Below are 23,346 nucleotides of genomic sequence, written 5' to 3'. Positions count from 1 at the left end.
GGATCCTCAGGATTTTTGCACTGGGTCACCCCAAATTCACCATCAGATCGCATAGCATGTCCATGGCTACAGCCTGCACCAAAAAATCACGCACCCACTGTTGCCTGGGGTCGCAGTGGTGCAAAAACGTGGTTACAAAGCATGGATCCACATGGATCCTCAGGATTTTTGCATTGGGCTACTCCAAACTCACTGTCAGATCACATGTCTGTGGCCACAGCATGAACCACAAAAACATACATCCACCGTTTCGTTTAGAATTTTTTTTCTTGTTTTCCTCCTCTAAAAACTACGTGCGTGTTATGGTCGGGTGCGTGTTATAGAGCGAAAAATACAGTATGTTAAGGTATTGAATATTTGTGTGGTTCAATAAATCTTGTGGACCTCTTTAATAGTCTGCCATGTCCACTGTTGTGGCATGGATGGGCCTTTGGTTTGCACCTGCAGGCAGCCCACGTTTCCTTAACTTTGCATCATTTTGGGCCCAATTTCTTCTCTCCAGAATAATTCATCCTCCATTATTCACTCCACGTCCCACAAACAAGGAAGCTAGAAGCCAGTGCTTCCAGGTCACAGGGCAGGATGAGCAGGTTGTCTTAGAATCATAGAATTGTAGGGTTAGAAGGGACCATGAGGGCCATCTAGTCCAACCCCCTGCAATGCAGGAATCCTTTTGCCCAAATGGGCTCATGATCTACTGACTGAGCTATTTAGAATGGAGCCCCTGGTTTTTATTGGATACTGGGGCCACATCTGCAGCAAACATTTAAATCATTGTTATACCACTTTAAAAAGTCATTGCTTCAATCCTGTTTAACTCACAGAGCTACAATTCCCAGAGTTCCCTGTGATTATTTAACCACTTTGAGAATAGCAGCTCTGTGAGGGGAATAGGGGTATCATAGTGCTTTAAATGTATATTCTGGATTTGGACATAGTCAGCATAGCATACAGTTGCAATCAAAATTATTCAACCCCCATTGCAAATCAGGTTTATTTGCAAACAGCTGAAAGTCTGTAAATTTTGATATGAGCAAATAGTTCAACACAACGGATGCTTCAAGTGGTTTTCCCAAATTCAGCTGAAATTGCAACTTATACGGGCTTCCCCAGTCTCACTATTATTCAACCCCTTCATGACAAGAATCTTTAGTACTTAGTAGAGCAGCCTTTTGCTGCTATGATGTGCTGCAAATGAGATGCATAGCCAGACAGCAGCTTCCATCAGCGTTCCTGAGGAATCTCAGCCCATTCCTCATGGCCTCCAGTTCAGTAATATTCTTAGGTTTGTGTGCTGCAACTGCCTTCTTCAGATCCCACTAGAGATTTTCTATGGGGTTCAAGTTAGGTGACTGTGATGGCCGCTATAGAACCTTCCAGGACTTCTTCTGCAACCAAGCCTTGGTGGAATTTGAGGTATGCTTTGGATCACTGTCTTGTTGGAAAATCCAGAGATGCCCAAGCTTCAGCTTACTCACAGATGGCATGACATTTCTGTGGGAATTTTGTGGACAGTAGGAGAGGATATATTGATTAATTATTATCCTTCCTCACTCATGCTAGTGAGTGATATAGATATAGATCTCAGAGCTCATTCCCCTTCACACAGCAAAAAGCTAGTTTGCAGATTCATTTGAATCTCTTTAGTTAAGCAATCCAATCTGGCATGCCCAGATTGGAGTATATTCCTGGTAAGATCCCTTAAAGACTTGTGTCTTTTATTTCTTTTTTCCTTATAAGTAATGAAGTTTACTCACATTCAGTTCACAGTATGATCCCTGAAGGCAGCCTTTAGCTTGTAGTTACAGATACAGTGTGGCTTACATCCTTGTAAGGATGGGCCGATGTGCTGCTGGCACAGAGCCAGCAGACAGCATCAGGAGCAGTGGCCAAAATGGAAGAGAGTGGCAAAAGAGAGGAGGGATGGCGGCTGGAATAATCCCCCCCCCCTGTCTGTGTCCACTCTAGGGAAACAAGGAATGTTGTATTATTATTATTTTTTAATCATTTGTATTGATTTTCCAATAAAAACAGCCAATTAACATATCCATATCATAAGCCAATTAAAACAATAAACTAACATAAAAAATGACCAAATTACCACCTGAATTATTATTAATATTTTTTTGGGGAGGGCTCCCCATAGTCTGGACCTTTGAAGTGTATCTCCAATATCTTCGATCCTGCCTCTTGTTGTTGTTTTCATGTTTTCCACATCCCGATCTTAACGCTTTAAAGTTTTCCGTCCCTGGCTCTGCGATTCTCAGTCATGTCAGAAATCATATATCCTTTTGACCATCAAATACAGCTTTATTTGTGTATATATATATTTTCAACTGTCTATTTGCCAGCGCAGCTTTCCCTGACTCCATTCCAATCTTCCAATCCCGGCTGTTGTCCAAGTCTATTGTCTGAAGTTTAATGACGCAGCAACTCCCAAATTGTTAAATCATTCCAATCCGGGCTGTTGTCCAAACTTTTCGTTTGAGATTTAATAACATAGTAGCTTCCAAGTTGTTAAGTTGTTACTGTAAATTGTTGAGCATACTGTTTGCAATATTGCAATGTAAATGAACTGTATTTCACAGATATAAGTCATTTGGCGGTCAATCAGCCTCTTGGAGACCACACAATCCCACCCTTCGGGCCCTACAAGGGGGGCTGCTAGACATCCATTCAGCCTTCTGTCTTGCTCATAATGAAAAATCTCTGCAAACAGCTGCACTATATTTTGTCCAAAATTGTTATCTCAAGTCATTACCAGGTCAGCTAGCAAGTATGTCCTGCTTCCCTCGAAAAAGGGAGGAATTCTCATTTTTCCGTCCTGCGTTATATTAACAAGCGCCATCTTGTTTCTTCTTTTATCTTTATCAAGTCTTTCAAGTCTGAGTAAAGCTGCACAGTTGAATACTTAATTATAAATAGAAGTCCATCTGTACTCTTTTTTTAAAAAAAAGTTTCTTGATGAGGCTTGGCATAGAAAACCAATTGTAGATATTAAGAAGAAAAAAAGGACATACCAAACACCTCCATAATCCAAACGCCATGATGAGAATCTCTTTGAAATCCAAGCTTAAACACCAGGGACTGTACAGTTCTGCAGGTTTTTTCTTAGTCATCTTCAGTCCAGACTATGTCTGTTTATTCTCCAAATCCAATCATTTTATCAAGCAAATATTTCCGGCTATGAGAATGGCATCAGAGAGTGCCAGCCGTGTCGTGCTCTGGGACCCAGTGTCCTGCCGCTTGCACCTTGATGCAAGCTGACAATCTCAGACAATCTGCGGGTCTACGAGACAGTCCTCCCCCACCCTGGGGAGTCTGCCAGGGCTAATTACTCCCATATCAGCCCTGAGAGCCAGTGTGGTGTAGTGGTTAAGAGCGGTAGTCTCATAATCTGGGGAACCGGGTTCGAGTCTCCGCTCCTCCACATGCAACTGCTGGGTGACCTTGGGCCAGTCACACTTCTCTGAAGTCTCTCAGCCCCACTCACCTCACAGAGTGTTTGTTGTTGGGGAGGAAGGGAAAGGAGAATGTCAGCCGCTTTGAGACTCCTTAAAGGGAGTGAAAGGCGGGGTATCAAATCCAAACTCTTCTTCTTCTGAATTACCGGCACGGCTGGGATCCAATCATATGGGAGTCAGCCATTTCTCACCGCTGGAAACAGGAATCCCAAAACGTTTGTGGCTTATGTATATGATTTTGAGCATATTGGAGCCAAATTTTCTTGTGTTTTTGGGTCAGTAGTGGCGTACGTCTTGGAGTTCTGGCATGGAAACCACCTGCATTTACTGCGTGCTTTACTTTGCTCACTGAAACCTCAGTGCCTGCTGCCACCAAGTCTTGCTGCAGCTCTTTTGCAGTCACTCAAGGGTTTTTCCCAGCCTGCCTTCTCAGAAATCTGATTGCTGCCGCAGATAGCTTCCTTTTTCTGCCCCATCCAAGTAGTGTGACCACTGTTCCTTTAGCTTTGAACTTGCAAAATATGCTTCCAATGGTGTCTCTAGGAATGTTCAGTGCCTTCACTATCTTTTTGTATCCTGCTCCTTGTTTGTGAAGGCCAACGATCTCTAACCTTCTTGGACCATTCTCTTGACTTAGCCATATTTCTAACATACAGCCAAATTTGACACTCCGTGACCCCCTAGTCACCTCAGGTATTTCATGTGTTACAGCTCAAGCACCAGGTGTGCTTGAGACAACACCTGTTGTATTTGTGCTGTTGTGAGGGATTCTATTCAGGGGGTTGAATAATAGTGAGACTGGAAAAGCCTGTATAAGTTGCAATTTCAGCTGAATTTGGGGAAACCATTTGAAGCATCCGTTGTGGTTAGTTATTTCATATTTAAAAATAATAATAATTTTTATTAAAGTTTTCAGATTTTACATTACCACATTAACATCTTTCACTATACCCATACATTCAGCAACTTCCCTCCTTCCCCTTCCAAGGTTCTTTTAATTTACCCATAATTCCTGCATATTCTTGTATATTCATCTATGTAATGGTTATATGGGGTTGCTCGTGCGTAAGTTGCCGCCACTCCTGGCTAGGTGGCCTGGTTAAACCTTTCCTGGCTGGACAGCCCTTCACTTCATGGCTGTTCAGTCGCTAGCAGAATCCGTCAGTGGGTGTTTCTTGAATTTCTTCCAGCAAAGAAATTCTTTGACGCCAAGTCTACGCCTACTTTCCCTGCGCAGAAGTCTTCTGCGCAGGGTGGGTGTGGGTAGCAGAGGACCTGTGCTCGCCCCGCTGGTCTCCAGCGAAGAGTCCTGGAGCCCTCTCTCCGATTCCCCCATCCGCCCCCCTTTATCCCTGGTGTTACGCTGATTTCCTTCCCCAGCTGCTGAGTCTCCTCTCTCCCTGCTGGGCCCGTCTCCGGCATCGCTTGGGAGCCCTGCCTCCCCTCCTGGCTCCGATGTCAGTTCCCTGACAATCTATTTCCGTTTTCCCCATTTTACATCCCTTTTAAATATGTTATACGGTTGAATTTACCTTAGTACTGCCTGCTTTTGCAACTGTGTACAATTATTTCCCACATACTCAACAAAAATTTTCCTCTCCTCTTTAAATGCCTGTTCTTCTCTTATTCTACTTGTAAGACCTGCTACCTCTGCATATTCTATCATCTTAAGTTGCCAATTCTCCTAACTAGTGACCATCCCTTTTGGTGCTAACAAGATCCAAGTTGCTGTTGTCGCATACATATTTTTTACTGACACCTGGGTACCTCCTTCAGAACCATTCCTAACAGGAATGTCTCTGGCTCTTTGGGGAATGTTGTTTTAAAACATTTTTTTTCCATTTCATCATATCATTTCCTAATATTCTTTAACTTTTTTGCATGCCCACCACATATGAAAAAAGTTCATTCTGTTTCCTTACATTTCCAACACAAATCAGATTCAGATTTATACATCTTAACTACGTAATCTACTCTCTGTTAAATATTATCTATGAATCATTTTCATATAATTTCACTTCAAAGTGTACCTTGTGGCATATTTCAAATCTTTCTTCCACAATTTTTCCCAGAGGTCAAATTCTATATTATGCCCTATATCATTTGCCCAGTGAGTCATTGAAGCTTTTACCAGCTCATCTTTTGTTTCCCACTCCAATAGTAGCTTATACAATAAGTTTTTCATTATTTTCTAATAAATCTCTTGTGAGCTTTGATCCAGAAATCCATTTTTCTTACCTAGTTTAAACATATCATACAATTGATGGTACTGTAAATAGTCTGTTACTTGGCTCCTTATTCCTTCCTTTGGTTTCAATCTGGATTCCCTCCCTGAGAGGTCCAGTAAGTCTGTATAGGTTGTCCGCTGTCTGTCCATGTTGATTCTCTTGATTGTAATAGCTTCCATTGGCGATAACCATAGGGGTGTTTTCCTTTCCAGCAGGTTCTTATATTTCTGTTGATATTTTCACTCAGTTTTATAGCAAGGTGCACAAGACCAGATATTGCTGTAAGTGTAAATCTGCTCAGCAGACATGCAAACCAACCCACAGTTTAAGACTGGAAGGCGCTGAAACGCATAGTGAGATACTTAAAAGGCATTGTGCATTACAGGTTGAAGCTTACTAGCCAAAAATCTGGAGGTCTTGAAATTTATGCCGACGCCAGTTTTGGCAGTGATGCAATTGATGGCAAAAGCACTTCAGGTGTGTGCTACTTGTATAATCAATGCCTTTTTGATTGATCTTGTAGGAAGCAGGCGACAGTAAGCATGAGTTCTTGGGAAGCAGAACTTAATGCTTTAACTCTTTCCCTCATGGACATAGAGTGGTTATTACAACTGTATGAGGATGTAAAAGTGAAAGTTACTTGTCCTATTCAGGTCTATCAGGACAATAAAGCTTGTATAGCTTTGCTCCACTCTGAAGGATGCAAACAGAGAACAAGGTACCTACAAATTAAGCTTCAACGAGCTAGAGAATGCATCCAGAAAGGAATTGTGAAAGTGTCCTATATGCCAGGGAAAGAAATACCTGCCGATGCACTAACCAAAGTTGTTAACAGGGAACAACTCGCTGTATATGTACATAAATTGCAAATGTGTTAGATTCTGCAATGGTTGGTATAAAAAGGGGGAGATTGTTTATATTTTCACCCCCACCCATTGCAAGAATATCCTGATCTGATGTTTTGAGAAAGGAGGGGGCGGAAACTGCTCTTCTCGTCTTCCGCTCCTGACTGACTGCCTGACTCTGTGTGTGGAGAGAGTCTTATCTATGTAGTGACCAGATGGCTGGGTGGGAGATGTAACACTCATGCAAGCCAGTAGTTCTTTAGTTTGCAGTAGTTGTTAGAAATAAAAGGAGCTATGCTTCACAGATAGCTTCTGCATTATTTATACTCTGCTGAGTCTGGTGCTCACAATGCACAGTTGTGGGTCCAGTACACTGGGACCTGTTTTCCAGGATTGGAAGGTCTCTGAAAGTGCTCCAGTCGCCTAGCCCAGTTGGGGCAGAACCAGTTATTGAGCCCAGTCGCTGACATCGATTGAAAGGCGTACTGACAATTTCTTCCAGACTCTATACAAATTCTTCCTGATAACATGATTAAAAAAACTCATATATTTTAGGTTTCCCGTACTAAAGCCATGCATGCCAGCCAAATTTAAAATCATGACCTTCCAGATCTAAGATGTGTTTTGCAATAAAATGTGTTGATCTATTTCAATTGCTTTCCCACCCCCCTTTGCTTTGCAGAAATTCTTTTTCTTTTCTTTTTTTAATATATATTTTATTGATTTTCCATTTTTAACATTCACATAACATCTTATTCCCTTTTACATAACTTTTGGCTCTGCAGAGCCACTTGACTTCCCTCCATCTCGTCATCTGGTTTTCACATGCTTACATCGTATTTCTGCACATTTATATCGTCAGAATTCTACATTTATTCCAATATATTTTTAAACTTTAATCAAATGTAAAAAAAATCTTCTAATAAACATTGCAAGATTTATTGCAGTCCTGCTAGTGTTTTTATGTATTGAATGAATTTACTTCATTCTCTCTGGAACGTTTAGTCGCTCTGGTTTCGGATTTTCCCCTTCAGCTTTGCTAATTCTGCATAGTCCATCATCTTTGTCTGCCATTCCTCTACCGCTGGTAGTTCTTGCTGTTTCCACTTTTGGGCTAATAAAGTTCTGGCTGCCGTAATGTCATACATAAATAGCCTCTGGTCTATTTTTGGTATTTCCCCTCCTATTATACCCAACAAGAACGCTTCTGGGTTTTTTTTGGAAAAGTATACTAAAACATTTTAAAAAACTCATTATAGATGTTTCCCCAAAATAATTTGACTTTATTGCATGTTTACCACATATGATAAAAATCTCTGTCTTTAACATTACATTCCCAGCAATTCTTATTTCTCATTCTATACATTTTAGCTAATTTAGTCGGGGTTAGATACCATCTATACATCATTTTCATTATATTTTCTTTCAATGCCGTACATGCAGTAAAGTTATTTCCTTCATTCCATAACTTTGACCAGGATTCAAATTGTATATTATACCCAAAATCTTTTGCCCATTTTATCATTACCTCTTTTACCTCTTCGTCTTTTGTGTGCCATTCTAGTAATAAATTGTACATTTTTGATAATATTTTACTTTTACCTCCCAACAATTCGGTTTCCAGCTTTGATCTTGTAATATCAAAGCCATTTTTCCTTTTTTCTTTGTTGAATACCCCTGTATGTCATCTACCATATTTTTCTCTCTATAAGACGCTCCAGGCCATAAGACGCACTGTAATGGGAAAAGGGGGCTGCTTGTGCGTAAGCGTTTAAAGCCTCCAAGCTTTACTATCAGTTCCTAAACTTTCCCAGTCCGAGGAGCCATGGACGCGTGGCTACCTCAATCGCTGGCAGAATCCGTCAGTGGGCGTTTCCGGAATTTACTCCAACATAAGAGTTCTTTGACAGAGACTCTTCTTCTAGATTCTCTACGTGACAGCTTCCTCCGCGGAGTGGGCGTCCCCAGTGGAGGTCCTGAGCCCTCCCCGCTATTCTCACTGGAAACATCTTGGAGCCCTTCCTCCGATTGTGTTTCTGCAGGAACTCTCCCTCTCCCCCTACTGGCTCCTTCCTCCGCATCCGAGGCTCTCCTAGCCTCCTTGAGTCCTTCCACCACCTGACTCTCCGATGGCAGTTCCCTGACACGAACCTAGTTTTTGGAGGAGGAAAACAAGAAGAAAATATTCTGAATCCCAGAACAGCAAAAGGAATCGCTGCACAATTTATTATAAAAATAATAAATTGTTGTTGTTGTTGCTGTTGTTATTCTGTGACATATATGAAAACCGATGAATAAAGGAATAAGTAGAGATAACTGGAATATGCAAGGAAATATGTAAATAAATTTAAGGAACCATATAAAGAGAGGGAGGGAAGTCGAGGTTTGAAATGTGATAATTATAGTTAAAAATTCAATTCAATTCAAAATCTTTTATTAGGCATAACACACCACACATTAACTAACAAGCATCATATACAGACTGTATAAAATATGGGCTCAGCAAACACAGTTTATCCCAGTCTTATTCTTAACTCCAAGAAATAAATCGATGAACATAGATAATATATATATATATATATATATATATATATATATGCTTTCGTAGATTTTCACGGGTACAGGAATGCAGGTTTTGGTGTCCTCGGGTGTCTTCCCGTGTAAAAGTTGGGGTGTCTAGGCGACGTTTCGACGAGGTCTCACTCGTCATCTTCAGGCTGGTGCTTTCGGCTTCTTGTTACTGGAACAGAGCAGGATCTCAGTGTTTGAGTTCCTATAAATACTGTTGAGGGGGTGTGGTGTATAGCCTCCAATGTTCTGGGCAGAGAGGAAGTTCCCAGGCTAGTGTGCCTTTTCTTCTTTTGTTCCTTAATTACTTGAGGGATATCTTGAGTGATTTCTTGAGTGATATCCTGAGTACCACTTAGGTGGGTCATTAGGTGTGGATTAGTTGCTAAAGTCTTTGTGTCTTGACCTCTTGAACTTTGTGAAGAGTTTTTCTGAGAAGATGGCTGTACTGCACTTAGTTGTGCTCTGGCTTGGCTTCGTGTATAGGGGCGAGCTGTGGTTTTGTGGCCTGTGTCAGCCAGATCTGTGTAGGGATTGCAGGGGGGTGCAGCATCCGGAGGTGCCACCATGGTTTGGCTACTGGATGGTGTCTGTAATTTATCTGTGGAGAGGGTCTGGGTTTGGGTCTGGTGTGGTTGATTGGTGATGGCGTTCTGTGTGCCTCTGGATCTGGTGTCAGTTTTTGTGGGGAGGGCTAATTTCCAGATGTCTGGCAAGCGGGATGTGTCGTCACGCTTGTTCATGTTTGTGAGGGTGTTTCTCTATCTCGATGGCTTCCATGATTATTCTCTTGTGGTGATGTTCCATGTTAAAGAGCAAAAAAGAAGAAAAAACTTCCTCTCTTTTCCAACACATGAAAGAAACAGGACACGAAATTAATTTTGCAGATTCCAAATTGCTCTTTAACATGGAACATCACCACAAGAGAATAATCATGGAAGCCATCGAGATAGAGAAACACCCTCACAACATGAACAAGCGTGACGACACATCCCGCTTGCCAGACATCTGGAAATTAGCCCTCCCCACAAAAACTGACACCAGATCCAGAGGCACACAGAACGCCATCACCAATCAACCACACCAGACCCAAACCCAGACCCTCTCCACAGATAAATTACAGACACCATCCAGTAGCCAAACCATGGTGGCACCTCCGGATGCTGCACCCCCCTGCAATCCCTACACAGATCTGGCTGACACAGGCCACAAAACCACAGCTCGCCCCTATACACGAAGCCAAGCCAGAGCACAACTAAGTGCAGTACAGCCATCTTCTCAGAAAAACTCTTCACAAAGTTCAAGAGGTCAAGACACAAAGACTTTAGCAACTAATCCACACCTAATGACCCACCTAAGTGGTACTCAGGATATCACTCAAGAAATCACTCAAGATATCCCTCAAGTAATTAAGGAACAAAAGAAGAAAAGGCACACTAGCCTGGGAACTTCCTCTCTGCCCAGAACATTGGAGGCTATACACCACACCCCCTCAACAGTATTTATAGGAACTCAAACACTGAGATCCTGCTCTGTTCCAGTAACAAGAAGCCGAAAGCACCAGCCTGAAGATGACGAGTGAGACCTCGTCGAAACGTCGCCTAGACACCCCAACTTTTACACGGGAAGACACCCGAGGACACCAAAACCTGCATATAAATATATATATATATATATATATATATATATATATATATATATATATATATATATATTAAAGGTTTTCAACAGTAAAAAGCATACAAAGTTACATATAGTTTTCCAATATCCACAGTTCATTCTCCTCCTTGGACTTCCTCACGACTCTCATTCCTGCATTCTAAACTCATAAATTTTACCAGCAAATTATTAACTTGTTTCAATTCTAATAATACAATTTTCCAATATAAAATCTCAAACTTTAGAAAATTTAAACCACAATTCTAGAGTCTTATTTTTAAAATGATATTTCTCCAAAATTTGTCTTTTCTTTTAATAACATTTCAGTTCTTATTCCTTTTAGCTAGTTTGTTGGTACCATGTTATTGCTAATCTTACATCTTTCTTAACATTCATACAATTTGTGATGTTTTTGTAAATAGTCCTTAAATTTCTTCCAATCCTCCTCCACCAGTTCTTCTCCCAGGTCTCGGATTCTGCCAGTCATTTCCGCCAGTTCCATATAGTCCATCAGTTGCATCTGCCATTCTTCCAGTGTGGGCAAATCTTGAGTTTTCCAGTGTTTAGCATTGAGTATCCTTGCTGCTGTTGTGGCATACATAAAGAAAGTTCGGTCTTTCTTTTGCACCCTCTGGCCGACAATGCCCAGAAGAAAGGCCTCTGGTTTCTTAGAAAAGGTATACTTAAATATCTTTTTCAACTCATTATATATCATTTCCCAGAAAGCCTTAACTCTAGGGCAGGTCCACCAGAGGTGAAAGAATGTTCCTTCAGTTTCTTTACATTTCCAACATTTATTATCTGGCAAATGGTATATCTTTGCAAGCTTGACTGGGGTCATGTACCACCTGTATATCATTTTCATAATGTTTTCTTTCAAGGCATTACATGCCGTAAATCTCAAACCGGTGGTCCATAACTTTTCCCAGTCAGCAAACATGATATTATACCCTATGTCCTGTGCCCATTTTATCATAGCTGATTTGACCGTTTCATCTTGTGTGTTCCATTTTAGCAGCAAGTTATACATTCTTGAAAGTATCCTAGAACTGGGTTCTAACAATTCTGTTTCTAACTTTGATTTTTCCACCTGGAATCCTATCTTTTTATCCAACTTAAAAACTTCTTTGATCTGAGCATAATGTAGCCAATCTCGCACTTTCCCCTTTAGTTTCTCCATACTCTGCAACCTCCAGTTGTCTCCATCTCTTTCTAGTATTTCCCAGTATTTCGGCCATTTGACCTCCATATTGGGTCTTTTCACAGCCTTAGCTTCCATAGGTGATAGCCACCTTGGGGTCTTATTTTCCAATAAGTCCTTATATTTTGTCCAGACATTAAACACTGCTTTTCTGACAACATGGTTCTTGAAAGCCTTATGAATTTTAACCTTGTCATACCACAGATATGCATGCCATCCAAAAGCATTGTTAAATCCTTCCAAATCTAAAACATCCGTGTTTTCAAGAAGCAGCCAGTCCTTCAACCAGCAGAAAGCTGTTGATTCATAATACAACTTTAAGTCTGGCAGGGCAAAGCCCCCTCTTTCTTTAGCATCAGTTAATATCTTAAACTTAATTCTGGGCTTTTTGCCCTGCCAGACAAATTTAGATATATCTCTCTGCCACCTCCCAAAACACTCCATTTTATCCACAATCTGCAAAGTTTGAAACAAGAACAACATTTTTGGCAATACATTCATCTTAATAGCAGCAATACGTCCTGACAAGGAAAGTTTCAGTCTTGACCAAACTTCTAGATCCCTTTTAATTTCAGACCAGCATTTTTCATAGTTATCTTTAAATAAGTTCATATTCTTTGCTGTTATATTTACCCCTAGGTATTTTACTATTTTAACCACATTTAATTCTGTCTCTTTCTGAAACCTTTCTGATTCTAAAGATGTCAATTTTTTTCCCAAAACCTTGGTTTTTTGCTTGTTAATTTTGAATCCCGCCACCCGACCAAACTCGTAAATCAGTTGCAATACCCTTTTGGTACTTGGCTCTGGCTCCTGTAGGGTCAATACTAGGTCATCTGCAAATGCTTTAAGTTTATACTGTTTGGCTCCGACCTGAATACCTTCCACCAACCGGTCTCCTCTAATCATATTTAAGAGCACTTCCAGGACCGAAATAACTAACAAAGGGGAAATAGGACAACCTTGTCGTGTTCCTTTTTCAATTTTAAACTCTTCCGTCACCACATTGTTCACTATCAATTTTGCCTTTTGCTCCGAATAAATTGCCTCTATCCCATTCTCAAACCCCCGCCCCACTCCCATTCCTTCCAAGTTTTTCTTCATAAATTTCCAAGAAATGTTGTCAAAGGCCTTCTCCGCATCTATAAATATCAATACTGCTTTTGTATTAATATTTGTTTGCAAAAGTTCCAAAATATCAATAATGTTCCTTGTATTAGCAAACAAATGTCTGCCTGGGAGAAAGCCTGCTTGGTCCTTGTGAATCACTTCATTTAACACTGTTTTAAGTCTACTTGCTAAAATGTCTGCAAATATTTTGTAATCCACATTTAGGAGGGAGATGGGGCGGTAGTTCTTAAGTTGTGTCTTTTCAGTTTCTAGTTTGGGTATCAATGTGATGAAAGCTTCTTTCCACGACTCTGGTGCCTTCTTCCCCTCCATAATTTCATTGCAAACCTCCATTAATGGATGTATCAAGTAGTCTTTCAATGTCTTATAATACTTGGAGGTGAGTCCATCTGGCCCTGGAGATTTGCCCAGTTGCATGTTCTGAATGGCTTCCTCAATCTCTTGTTGTGTTATTTTATGGTTCAGGATTGTTCTATTTCGCAGAGACAGCCTTGGTAAACCATTCTTCTTTAAAAATTGTTCTATCTCCGATTCGTTTTGCGGCCCTTGTGTATATAGTTGTTTAAAGTATCTCTGGAAACACTTTCTAATCTCCACTGGGTTCTGAATGTTTCTTCCTTCAATCTCTAAATTTTTAACCGTGTTCAGTTTTTGTCTCTTTTTCAGCTGCCATGCTAGCAGCTTTCCACATTTATTTGCCGATTCAAAGGATCTTTGTTTCATTATCTTAACTTTCCATTCCACTTCCTGATTTATCAATTTTGCATATTGTGCTTGGTAAAGTTTAATTTCTCTTAAAATCTCCTTCGACTTCGGTCTCGATCTTAACTTCTTCTCACCTTCTTTAATTTTCTCCAAAATCTTGTCTTTTTTCTCATTCTGTGCTTTTTTCTTTATAGTATTCTGTTGTATCAGAAACCCCCTCATAACCGCCTTACTTGCGTCCCAGACAGTTCTTTTTTCCACCGTGGTGTTCAAATTTATCTTGAAGTAGTCCTTCAAAGCTTTTTGGGCCTTTTTAACAATCTCCTGATCTCTGAGCAGGTTGTCATTCATCCTCCATCTAAAGGAGCCGGTTGAAGTTAGTCTCATATCCATCTTTACGGCGTTATGGTCGGAGCAGGTCTTTGGGCAGATTTCCACTTTTTTTATCTTGAGTGCCAGGCCTCTACTTGTCCATATTTGGTCGATTCTTGTCCATGTCAGTTGGGCTTCAGAAAAGAATGTCCCTTCTCTCCCTAGAGGGTTCTTTGTTCTCCAGATGTCAATCAAGTCCATGTTGTCAGTCAATTCAAAAAATGTTTTAGGTAGTCTGCCTTCTTTTGTTACATTTTGGCTATGTGACTTATCCATGTTGGTTGATACCACCCCATTCATATCTCCCATCATAATGATGTTATCCGATGAACCTAGATAATATAATACAGCATAGCAACATCACCTACCAATAAAAACCACTAAGTCTCTTTATCATGGCCCATTCTTTCTTCATGGACAGCACTTAAAAATTCAGCCGCTATTAAAGTAATTTGGTCATCGCTGTCCGCCAGCAGGTCCTGAACAGTTGGTTGTGTAAAAATCTGTCTATTAAATTTAAGGGCCTCAAATAATTGTCCTCTGGCACAACTGCCAAAATCACAGGAAAAGAATATATGCTCCAGAGTATCGGGTTCCTGCTTTCTGCATTTGCAGAGACGCTCTGATTCTGGGATAGCTAAGTATCTTCCTCTCACTACCACCGAGGGAAACATGTTAAATCTGGCCAACATAAACAGCCTACACGATTCATGTTTCTTCAGATTTGTCATGTATCCCTTTTGGAAATCTCTACACAAAGGGAGATTTAAGTGGATAGGAGAGCAGGTGCTGTGCATTGCAACCTCAAGCATGGCGAGAACACTTTTTTCTGTGAGAGTCTTCCTGATAATTTCCCATGTATCTTTGGGATCAGAGATTTCAAAGTCAGTTAGAGTGAGCCCTATCGAATCCAGTTTTCTCCTACAAATCAATGATAGATTGTAGATTGCACTATCACTTAAAAGATCGTAAAGTAGAGAATTAGGGGATAGGGCTCTATAATGAAGGAAGATCCAGTATTTCAAGGTCCTCAGCCATGCTCTTACTGACAAAGGCAATATTCCCAGCTCACAACATATTGTTTCATATTTTACAGAGTTTGCAAGTCCTAACAATGACCTCAGAAGGGATGCGTGAAATTTATCCAACCTCTTGAGGTCACCTGAAATCCACACTGGTGTGCCGTATAGAAGTTGGGCACAGAGTTGCAAGTCAATCACTTGCAATACAGCTGGAATAAATCTGTTTCCTACTGGAGAAAAAAAATAGGATTTAATATGGTGGGCTGTTACTTTGGCCTTAACTATTGCAGCACTTATATGTGTGTTCCAATTCATATTATTTTTGAATGTGATTCCCAGATAATTGAAGTGCTTAACTTCCTGTATTAGATGTCCATTAATTATACAGCCTTTTGGGTTCCCTCTCTTTCTGAATTGCATAATCTTTGTCTTATCATAATTAATTTTCAGATTATTGAGAGAGCAGTAGTTTGAGAAACTCTTAAATAATTTTTTTAAACCCAAAACAGAGAGTGAAATAATTACAGCATCATCTGCATAAAGTAATAAAAAGAGTGGGCTATTGTTTAAATAAGGAGTATGAGTGGTTGCGTTTTGAAGAAATAATGGTAGGTCAGATAAAAATAGATTAAATAGGGTAGGAGCCAAGATACAGCCTTGCCTAACTCCTCGATTATTCAGAATAGGACCTGCAAGTCTACCATCTTTTGATACTTTAACATATATTTGGTTATTAGCATGTAAACTTTGAATCAGTGTAAGTAGATATGGGTCGATACCAAGGTGTTCTAGTTTAGTCCATAGTTTGTTGCGGTCGACCGAATCAAAGGCACTTTTTAAATCCACAAATGCCACAAAGAGTTTTCGTTTGTTTCTCATGACATATTTATCCACAAGATGACTTAACACTAGACACTGATCAAGAGTTGACGAGCCTGCCTTAAAACCAGCCAGCTCTTTACCAGGTAGACCTTTTGTCAGCATCCATTCTTCCAATTTAATCAGCAGAGATTTGGCATAGATTTTACTTATGCATGGTAACAAACTTATAGGCCTGTAATTCTCTTGGCACTTCCTATCACCTTTTTTAAAGATCGGTACCACTATTGAGTTGTTCCACGACTTAGGTACAAGGGCTGAGTGACAGATAGAATTAAAAAGCAGCACAAGTTTGATGGCCCACCATTCTACATCTAATCTCAACAGGTCTATTGGAATGCCATCCATACCAGGTGATTTCCCTTGCTTAAACGAAAAAATTATCCTTTTCATCTCCTCAACAGTAATTTGAAATTGTGTGGTTTTTGCCAGAGAAGATTTAAAATTTTCCTTTTTACAAACTTGGTGATCATAAAAAACAGCAGTAAAATGTGAAATCCAAGCCTCATCTCTTATATTAGGGAAATCCGTGATATCTTTTATTGAGAGAAGTGACCAAAAAGTTTTGGTATCTTTAATTTCTAATGCAGTAACAATTTTAGACCATTTGGCTAGTGCGAACTCAGATTTTTTTCCCAGGAGCATGTTCTTAAAAGCATTTTTCATTTCAAAATAAGTCTTCCAGAGACCTTGAGAGTTGGTAATATAGGCTTCTTTTAGACAAGTTCTAAGTTCTTTCTTATAGTTAATACAATCTTTATCAAACCAATTATACTTATTTAAAGGTTTGTTGCTGCACTGAGTGTCTAAAAAGGAAGAGAATAATTCCTGGATAGTCTTATAATAACAATCATTGTCCTCCAAGGGCATCAAATTTTGGTTAGCCACAGGTTCGAGAATAACTGGGTTATTTTCAAATACTGCTAATAGATCCTTCCTATTTTTTTCACTTATATAAATTCTTTTGGCATAAATAGTCTTATCAGTAGTTAAAATGTTTATTTGTTATAAATGAAAATTATAAATATTTCTTTAAAAAACAAACAAAAAACTCTGCAGAGTCAAAGGAAAGGAGGACTTTTTCTGTCTCCCCACTTCCAGCTACTCTCTGAAGACTGGAGAAGAGACCCTCTTTAGAATATTAGGGCAGTGGGCAGGGGAAGGACTAGACCATATGAAAAATGAGCATGATATTTTAGTTCATTCATTTTCAGCTTTGTATTCTTGTTATAAAAAAGCATGCCTAGACATTCCGTTGTGCCCATAACCTAGGTTTTAGGTGCCATTTAGCTCCTAGCTTTCATAACTCAGTTTCTAACTCTGATCTTGACTACCAAGATGGCGTTAGCAAAGCTTCTGAAACAGTTCAACTTTGGTTCAACACACTCTACCACCAACACAGCTTAGGACCAGGACACCTGAAAGATTGTCTCACCCCCATCAATTACAGTGGTTTGAAGGTGAGGGCCTCCTGCAGATACCATCTTAAAGAGCTGGTCTGTTTCACACAATACAAGAATTAGGACTTTTGAACTTTTAAATCTTAGATGCTCTCTTTGTTATCTTTTTGGTACCTACAGAAGACCTATCACTTCCAGCAAGCCTTTTAAATTGAGATCTTTCACAGCTTGCATCTGTATTGGGATTGTTTTTGTTTTTATTGTTTTGTTTCTTCTTGTTTGCCATCCTGAGCTCTTTTGGGAGGAAGGGTGGGATATAAATTCAATAAAACAAACAAACAAATGCTGCCACATCCCCACCTGCTGTCCAGGTGTTAAACTAGCATATGAATGATATTAAGAAAATTGGATGACATGAGTCAAAAAAGTTGAATCACTTGATGTGGAATGACCCAGGTAGGTCCCCCAAAAGAAGCATTCTGGGGGTGTGGTGGGGGCAGGATGGTTCAGGAGACTTGCCCCTATTCCAAATCCCATTCAGCTCAGTTATGTGACCTCACAACCCAGTGGTACACTAGCAAAAAGGGTAGTGTTGAATCAAACTTCCCTGGAGATCCTGGAGGGCAGTCACTTAGACTTGGATTGTCCCTCCCACTGGCTGGTCAAGGAAGGTCCAAATCACAGATCCTCCCTAGGAAAGGGGCCACCCCACTCTCTCCAGACTGACCCTGCCTCGTGACAGGGAGATTTGGGTCCTAGGGAACTCTGAGCAAGTTTTCCCCTTCAATCAAATTATTTTAAAGGGTCATTTGCCCGCTGCCAGACTTGAGTGAGCTCAGCTGGCAGTAGCCCTGCTTCTGTATGGAGTTTGGATTTACACCAAAATTTGCACCAGCATAATTGACTCTGGTTGGCTTCCTGTAGTTTGGATTGTTCTGTAAAGCATTAATGACAGTGCAGAGACATGTTTCTTCGGCACACATGTGCGCCAAAGGCAGGACCTATGCCAACATATCTGAATATTCTGGATGTAGTTTGCATTTTAACTGGAAGCAGGTGCCAGTTTTATATCACAGTGTAAGGTTCCCCTTCTTAGTGTAATGCCTCCCCTTCTTTTGCCAAGGGCAGACTTTCCCAGCCGGTCAACCTTCAGATGTTGCTGGACTACAATTCCCAGGAGTCCCAGCCAGCTGGAGTCCAACAGCATCTGGGGGGCACCACATTGACTATCCCAAGTATGGACAGTACTGAGCTAGGTGGACCTGTGGGCTGACTCTGAATAAGGCAGTTTCCTGTGTTTTTGGATTTCACATTATATTTCATTCCAACTGGGAAAAGGTGTGGGAAGGTGTTGTACCCACACAACTCTTGGTATGACAGGGCACCCACTTAAGTAGCCAGAGGTCGGAGTAGAGCAGTAAGGAGAGTTTTGTAATGATGATTTATTACTCGAACCTTCCTTCACTTAAATGCAGGTATGGCCCCAAAGTTATGGAGAAAATTCTCCATATGGCCGAAGGGATTGACATTGGCAAGATGCCATCATTTGAATTAGTGCCTGATGCCAAGGCTACCAAAAGGCCATATTCCCTGCTGGACAACTCTCCATCTTGCAGTGAGTACTTCCATTTCCCCTCATTTGCAGCAGAGTTGGTTCTTTAATGATGATTATTGTATGTCACAGTAATAGGCAATGTCATGTATGAGAATATAACCCTTTCTGCATCCTCTTGTGCTAGCAGACAGGTGAGTTTTAATGCTATGCAACATAGGAATCCAATGCAACAGTTGCACTAGCACAGTGATCTTCAACCAGTCCAGACCCAAGACCCACCTTTGACTCCCAACCAGGAACCTGGGACCCACTCTCAGATTTTCACTTTGATTTATACTTAATCATGCTAGCATCTCACCACGCAACGCACACTGAGGTGTAGGCATACTATTCTTTTTAATACACATTGGTCAAACTTTTGAACCTTATATCCTCTCTCTGATTTCTGGCTTTTCTCTCTTCAGTGAAGCCTGTGGTTGATACTGACCAAGACAGCAAGTCTTCATCACCAATTATGTTTGTACTTTGTTACCAAAAAAGACTTTGCCACTTTCTTGTTTTCCATAATTTTTACCACATCCTTCCTTTCTCTGTCACCTGCTGGTGCCTTTTTCTATGTCTAACCTTCTTGCACTTTTTGTCCTCCATCACCTGTCTTGCAGTTGTTGTAGTAGTAGTTGTTGTTAATTAAATTTCTATACTACCCTTCATCAGAGATTCACAGGGCGGTTTGCAATATGCAGTAGTTGTAGTTCCAAAACAAAAAGTGCTATTTTTTTATTTTCGTTTACAAAGTCTTGCCACGTTACAAATCTTTTAAAAAAGAAACTAAATAAAAATGATTTTCATTCCAAATCAACACAGAAATGTTAAAGTTGCAGTCCTGTGTGTGCTTACATGAGTGTAAGTCCCATTAAAATAAATGGACCTTCTGAGTAGTCATCCATAGGATCTGAGTATTCATTTAATTGAGATTAACTAAGGGTCTCCATCGCTGGGAAGCTAAGTCTACTCTCCCTTTCCTAGTTGTTTTCCATTTTCTGCCCTCTCATTGGTTTAATTTACTTGAAATCAAATGTACAGGAGGAGACTTCCGCTTTTACCACAGCTGCAACAGTGTGAGCTCTGACTGCAGTAAGCAGGTCGGAGCATACACCGGTACTGTGAGGGGCAACGTTTGGCTAAACGACCCCTGAAAAGGCTTGGAAGGAAGCTCAAGTCAAAGGAACTTCGGCAGTGTCTCTGAGGTGGGGGGGGGGGGGGAATCCAGGCACAGAGAAGAACGTCAAACAGACCGGTGAAAAGCCTCACATCACTGAAGCAGCGACAAGATGGTAAAATCTCTATTTCTATATTAAAATAAACGTAAACGTAAAGTGGTAGCAGCAGTAACAAAACCTAAAAGGAAATAAGGCAAGGGGGGAAAAGGGAACTCGGGGGGGGGGGAATCCCTCACGGAGTGAGTAAACCCAAAACAACCCAAAACAAGATAAAGAGTAAAAATAGCGGAGAAGTAATGCTACCACAATGGGACACAGGTGGCGCTGTGGGTTAAAGCCTCAGCGCCTAGGACTTGCTGATCGAAAGGTCGGCAGTTCGAATCCCTGCGGCGGGGTGCGCTCCCGCTGCTCGGTCCCAGCGCCTGCCAACCTTGCAGTTCGAAAGCACCTCCGGGTGCAAGTAGATAAATAGGGACCGCTTACTAGCGGGAAGGTAAACGGCGTTTCCGTGTGCAGCTCTGGCTCGCCAGAGCAGCGATGTCACACTGGCCATGTGACCCGGAAGTGTCTCCGGACAGCGCTGGCCCCTGGCCTCTTAAGTGAGATGGGCGCACAACCCCAGAGTCTGTCAAGACTGGCCCGTACGGGCAGGGGTACCTTTACCTTTACCTTTAATGCTACCACAAAAGTAAAGGGAAGACAGAAGAACGGAAAAAATATGGAGAGAGTGTAAAGAAATCACTCAGATTGCAATTAAACTATTTGAAAAGCACACTATCTGAAACGGACTTACTACAAAGTGCAAAGCGGTGCAGGCTCCCTGTTGTTGGAGCTGGGTGGAGTAGAGCAGCTGCTTTGAAACTGAATGTCCTAGAAGGAAAGATAAGGACAAAGGAATAAGGATCGCTGTGGGGGAAAGGAGGGGAATTTCACAGATAAGATAAGACGGCGTTGAAGGTCTGAAGACGCTGAGTAATCATGAAGAAGGAGGAAGAAGGTGAAAGTGATGAAGACAAAATAGTGAAAGAGGATTAAAGGAGGGCAGAAGCTGGCAAGTTGAGCAAATAAGAACACAGTGACACCCAGTGGACAAAGTAGGAAAAGCAGTAATAAAGGAAAATTGGAGCAATAGAAGGACATCTTGTGGTTGAAAATGAGAACGCAAAATGTCTCATGCAATTAAAAAACAGACTGGAACTGGAAGTCAACAGCAACAATTAAGAAGAAACTCAGGCCTTGAAGAAATGTATTTGAGGGAGCTTATTATTAGTTTGAAATTGGATGTGGGAGGATTGAGAAAAGAGCTGGAAGAAAAAAATCAATACAATTGATGGGAAATTAGAAAAATTAGAAAACACAATAAAAAAATGAAAAAGAAAATGAAAAAGAAAATGAAGAAATAAAGGAAAAATTAACAGAAGTCTTAGAAGGAATGAAGGAGACAGATAAAGTACAAGAAATTAAGAATAAGAATCAACAAATGGATGAGATGGTGAAGAAAATTAGCAAAGAACAAAGGGAACAAAGAAGAGAAATGGACAAATTGAAAAAGGAGATGAAGGAACAAAAAGCAGTCCAGGAAGCTACTGGTGATGCACTAGCAATGATACAGATGCAGATTAAAGAGAAGACCTTGAGATTCAGAAATGTTCCAGAAGAGGAGGATATTTGGAAGAAGATGACTGAAACTTTAGCAAAGTGGCTACATCTACAGGAAAAAGACATAATAGAACAGACAGAGAAAATCTTCAGAGTGAACTCAAGAAAAGCAAAAATGAACAAATGGCCGGCAGACTGCATCATTGTATTCACATCGAATTGGATGAAAGATAAGATCCTCCAAGTAAAGAGTAAGAACAAATTAACCATAGATGGAAAGGAAATAATAATTTTACGAGAAGTCCCACCTAGGCTGTTAAAAAAGAGACAGCAATTCCAATTTCTAACAAAAGCACTAAGGGCCAAATCAATATCCTTCAGATGGGAATACCCAGTGGGGATTTCCTTCAACTTCAAAGGAAAAAGAAGACGATTTGAGACATTTGAGGAAGCAGATATGTTTTGGAGGAAGTATCAAGGAGAATTAGGAGGCGGGAAAAGCGAAGTAAGAAATGAGGAAGGAAGAAAGGGAGAGCTATTGGATGAGGCGGAAGAAGAAGAAAGAGCTCAGCAAAGGGTGGAAGGATAAAGAACTACGCCAGTGGTAAAGAATCAGACCAATAACTATTACAAAACCCTTCTCCTTTACCACTGCAGATAATTTAAACTCTTTCCACTAACTTTATAATTTTTTAACCAATATACAGTGGTACCTCGCAAGACAAATGCCTCGCAAGATGAAAAACGTGCAAGACGAAAGGGTTTTTCGTTTTTTGCATTGCTTCGCAAGACGAAAACGTCTTGCGAGTTTGCTTCCTTTTTCTTAAAGCCGTTAATACCCAGCAAATCCACGCTCCGCAAGACGAAAAAAAACCGCAAGACGACACAACTCGCGGAACAAATTAATTTCGTCTTGCGAGGCACCACTGTAGAATGAAATTTAAATTGTTATCTTGGAACGTAAATGGTTTAAATAATAGGAGGAAGAGGCAGAAAATAGAACCTATCTTAGAGAGGCAGAAGTGGGACCTTGTTTGTATACAAGAAACCCACATGAATACTAAACATAAAAGACTATTGGTTAAACCAAAGTTAGGAGAAGAATTCATCGCATCTGATGTAAGAAAAAAGAGGGGGGGGTTGGAATGTATGTTAAAAGCAAATATGAACCAGAATTGTTATATGAAGATGAAGAGGGGAGGATTGTAATAGTCAAAATATCACTAGAGGGGGAACCAATTGTGGTAGCGGGAATCTATGGATCAAATAAAAGAAAATCAGAATTCTATGTTAAAGTAAGATCATTATTAATGGGATATATAGATCTGAGAATTATTGTGTTAGGGGATTTAAATGGAGTAATGGAACCAGAATTGGATAGATCGCAGAAGAAGAGGGGGGGAAATGAAGGGAAGTTGCCAAAAAGCTTTATGGAAATGGTAAAGATTTTTGATTTAGTGGATATATGGAGATATAAATATCCTGTCGAAAAGGAGTT

At 40.5% G+C, this 23,346-nt stretch overlaps 1 protein-coding gene across 1 annotated transcript in view; it reads left to right on the top strand.

The window, feature by feature from the left end:
- The window catches only part of LOC309361135 (NF-kappa-B-repressing factor-like), a 37,126-nt gene that overhangs the window by 2,962 nt on the left and 10,818 nt on the right, over positions 1–23,346 (top strand). Inside the window, exon 2 of the mRNA XM_081896090.1 lies at positions 18,950–19,089. Coding sequence (XP_081752216.1) covers positions 18,950–19,089 — 140 coding nt within the window. The remainder of the gene's footprint in view (positions 1–18,949; positions 19,090–23,346) is intronic.

This window comes from Podarcis melisellensis (assembly GCF_964234715.1).
Source record: "Podarcis melisellensis genome assembly, chromosome: W".
Taxonomy (NCBI): Eukaryota; Metazoa; Chordata; class Lepidosauria; order Squamata; family Lacertidae; genus Podarcis; species Podarcis melisellensis.
The sequence above is the reverse complement of the archived record's forward strand: the minus strand, read 5'-3'. Positions and strand labels throughout refer to the sequence as shown.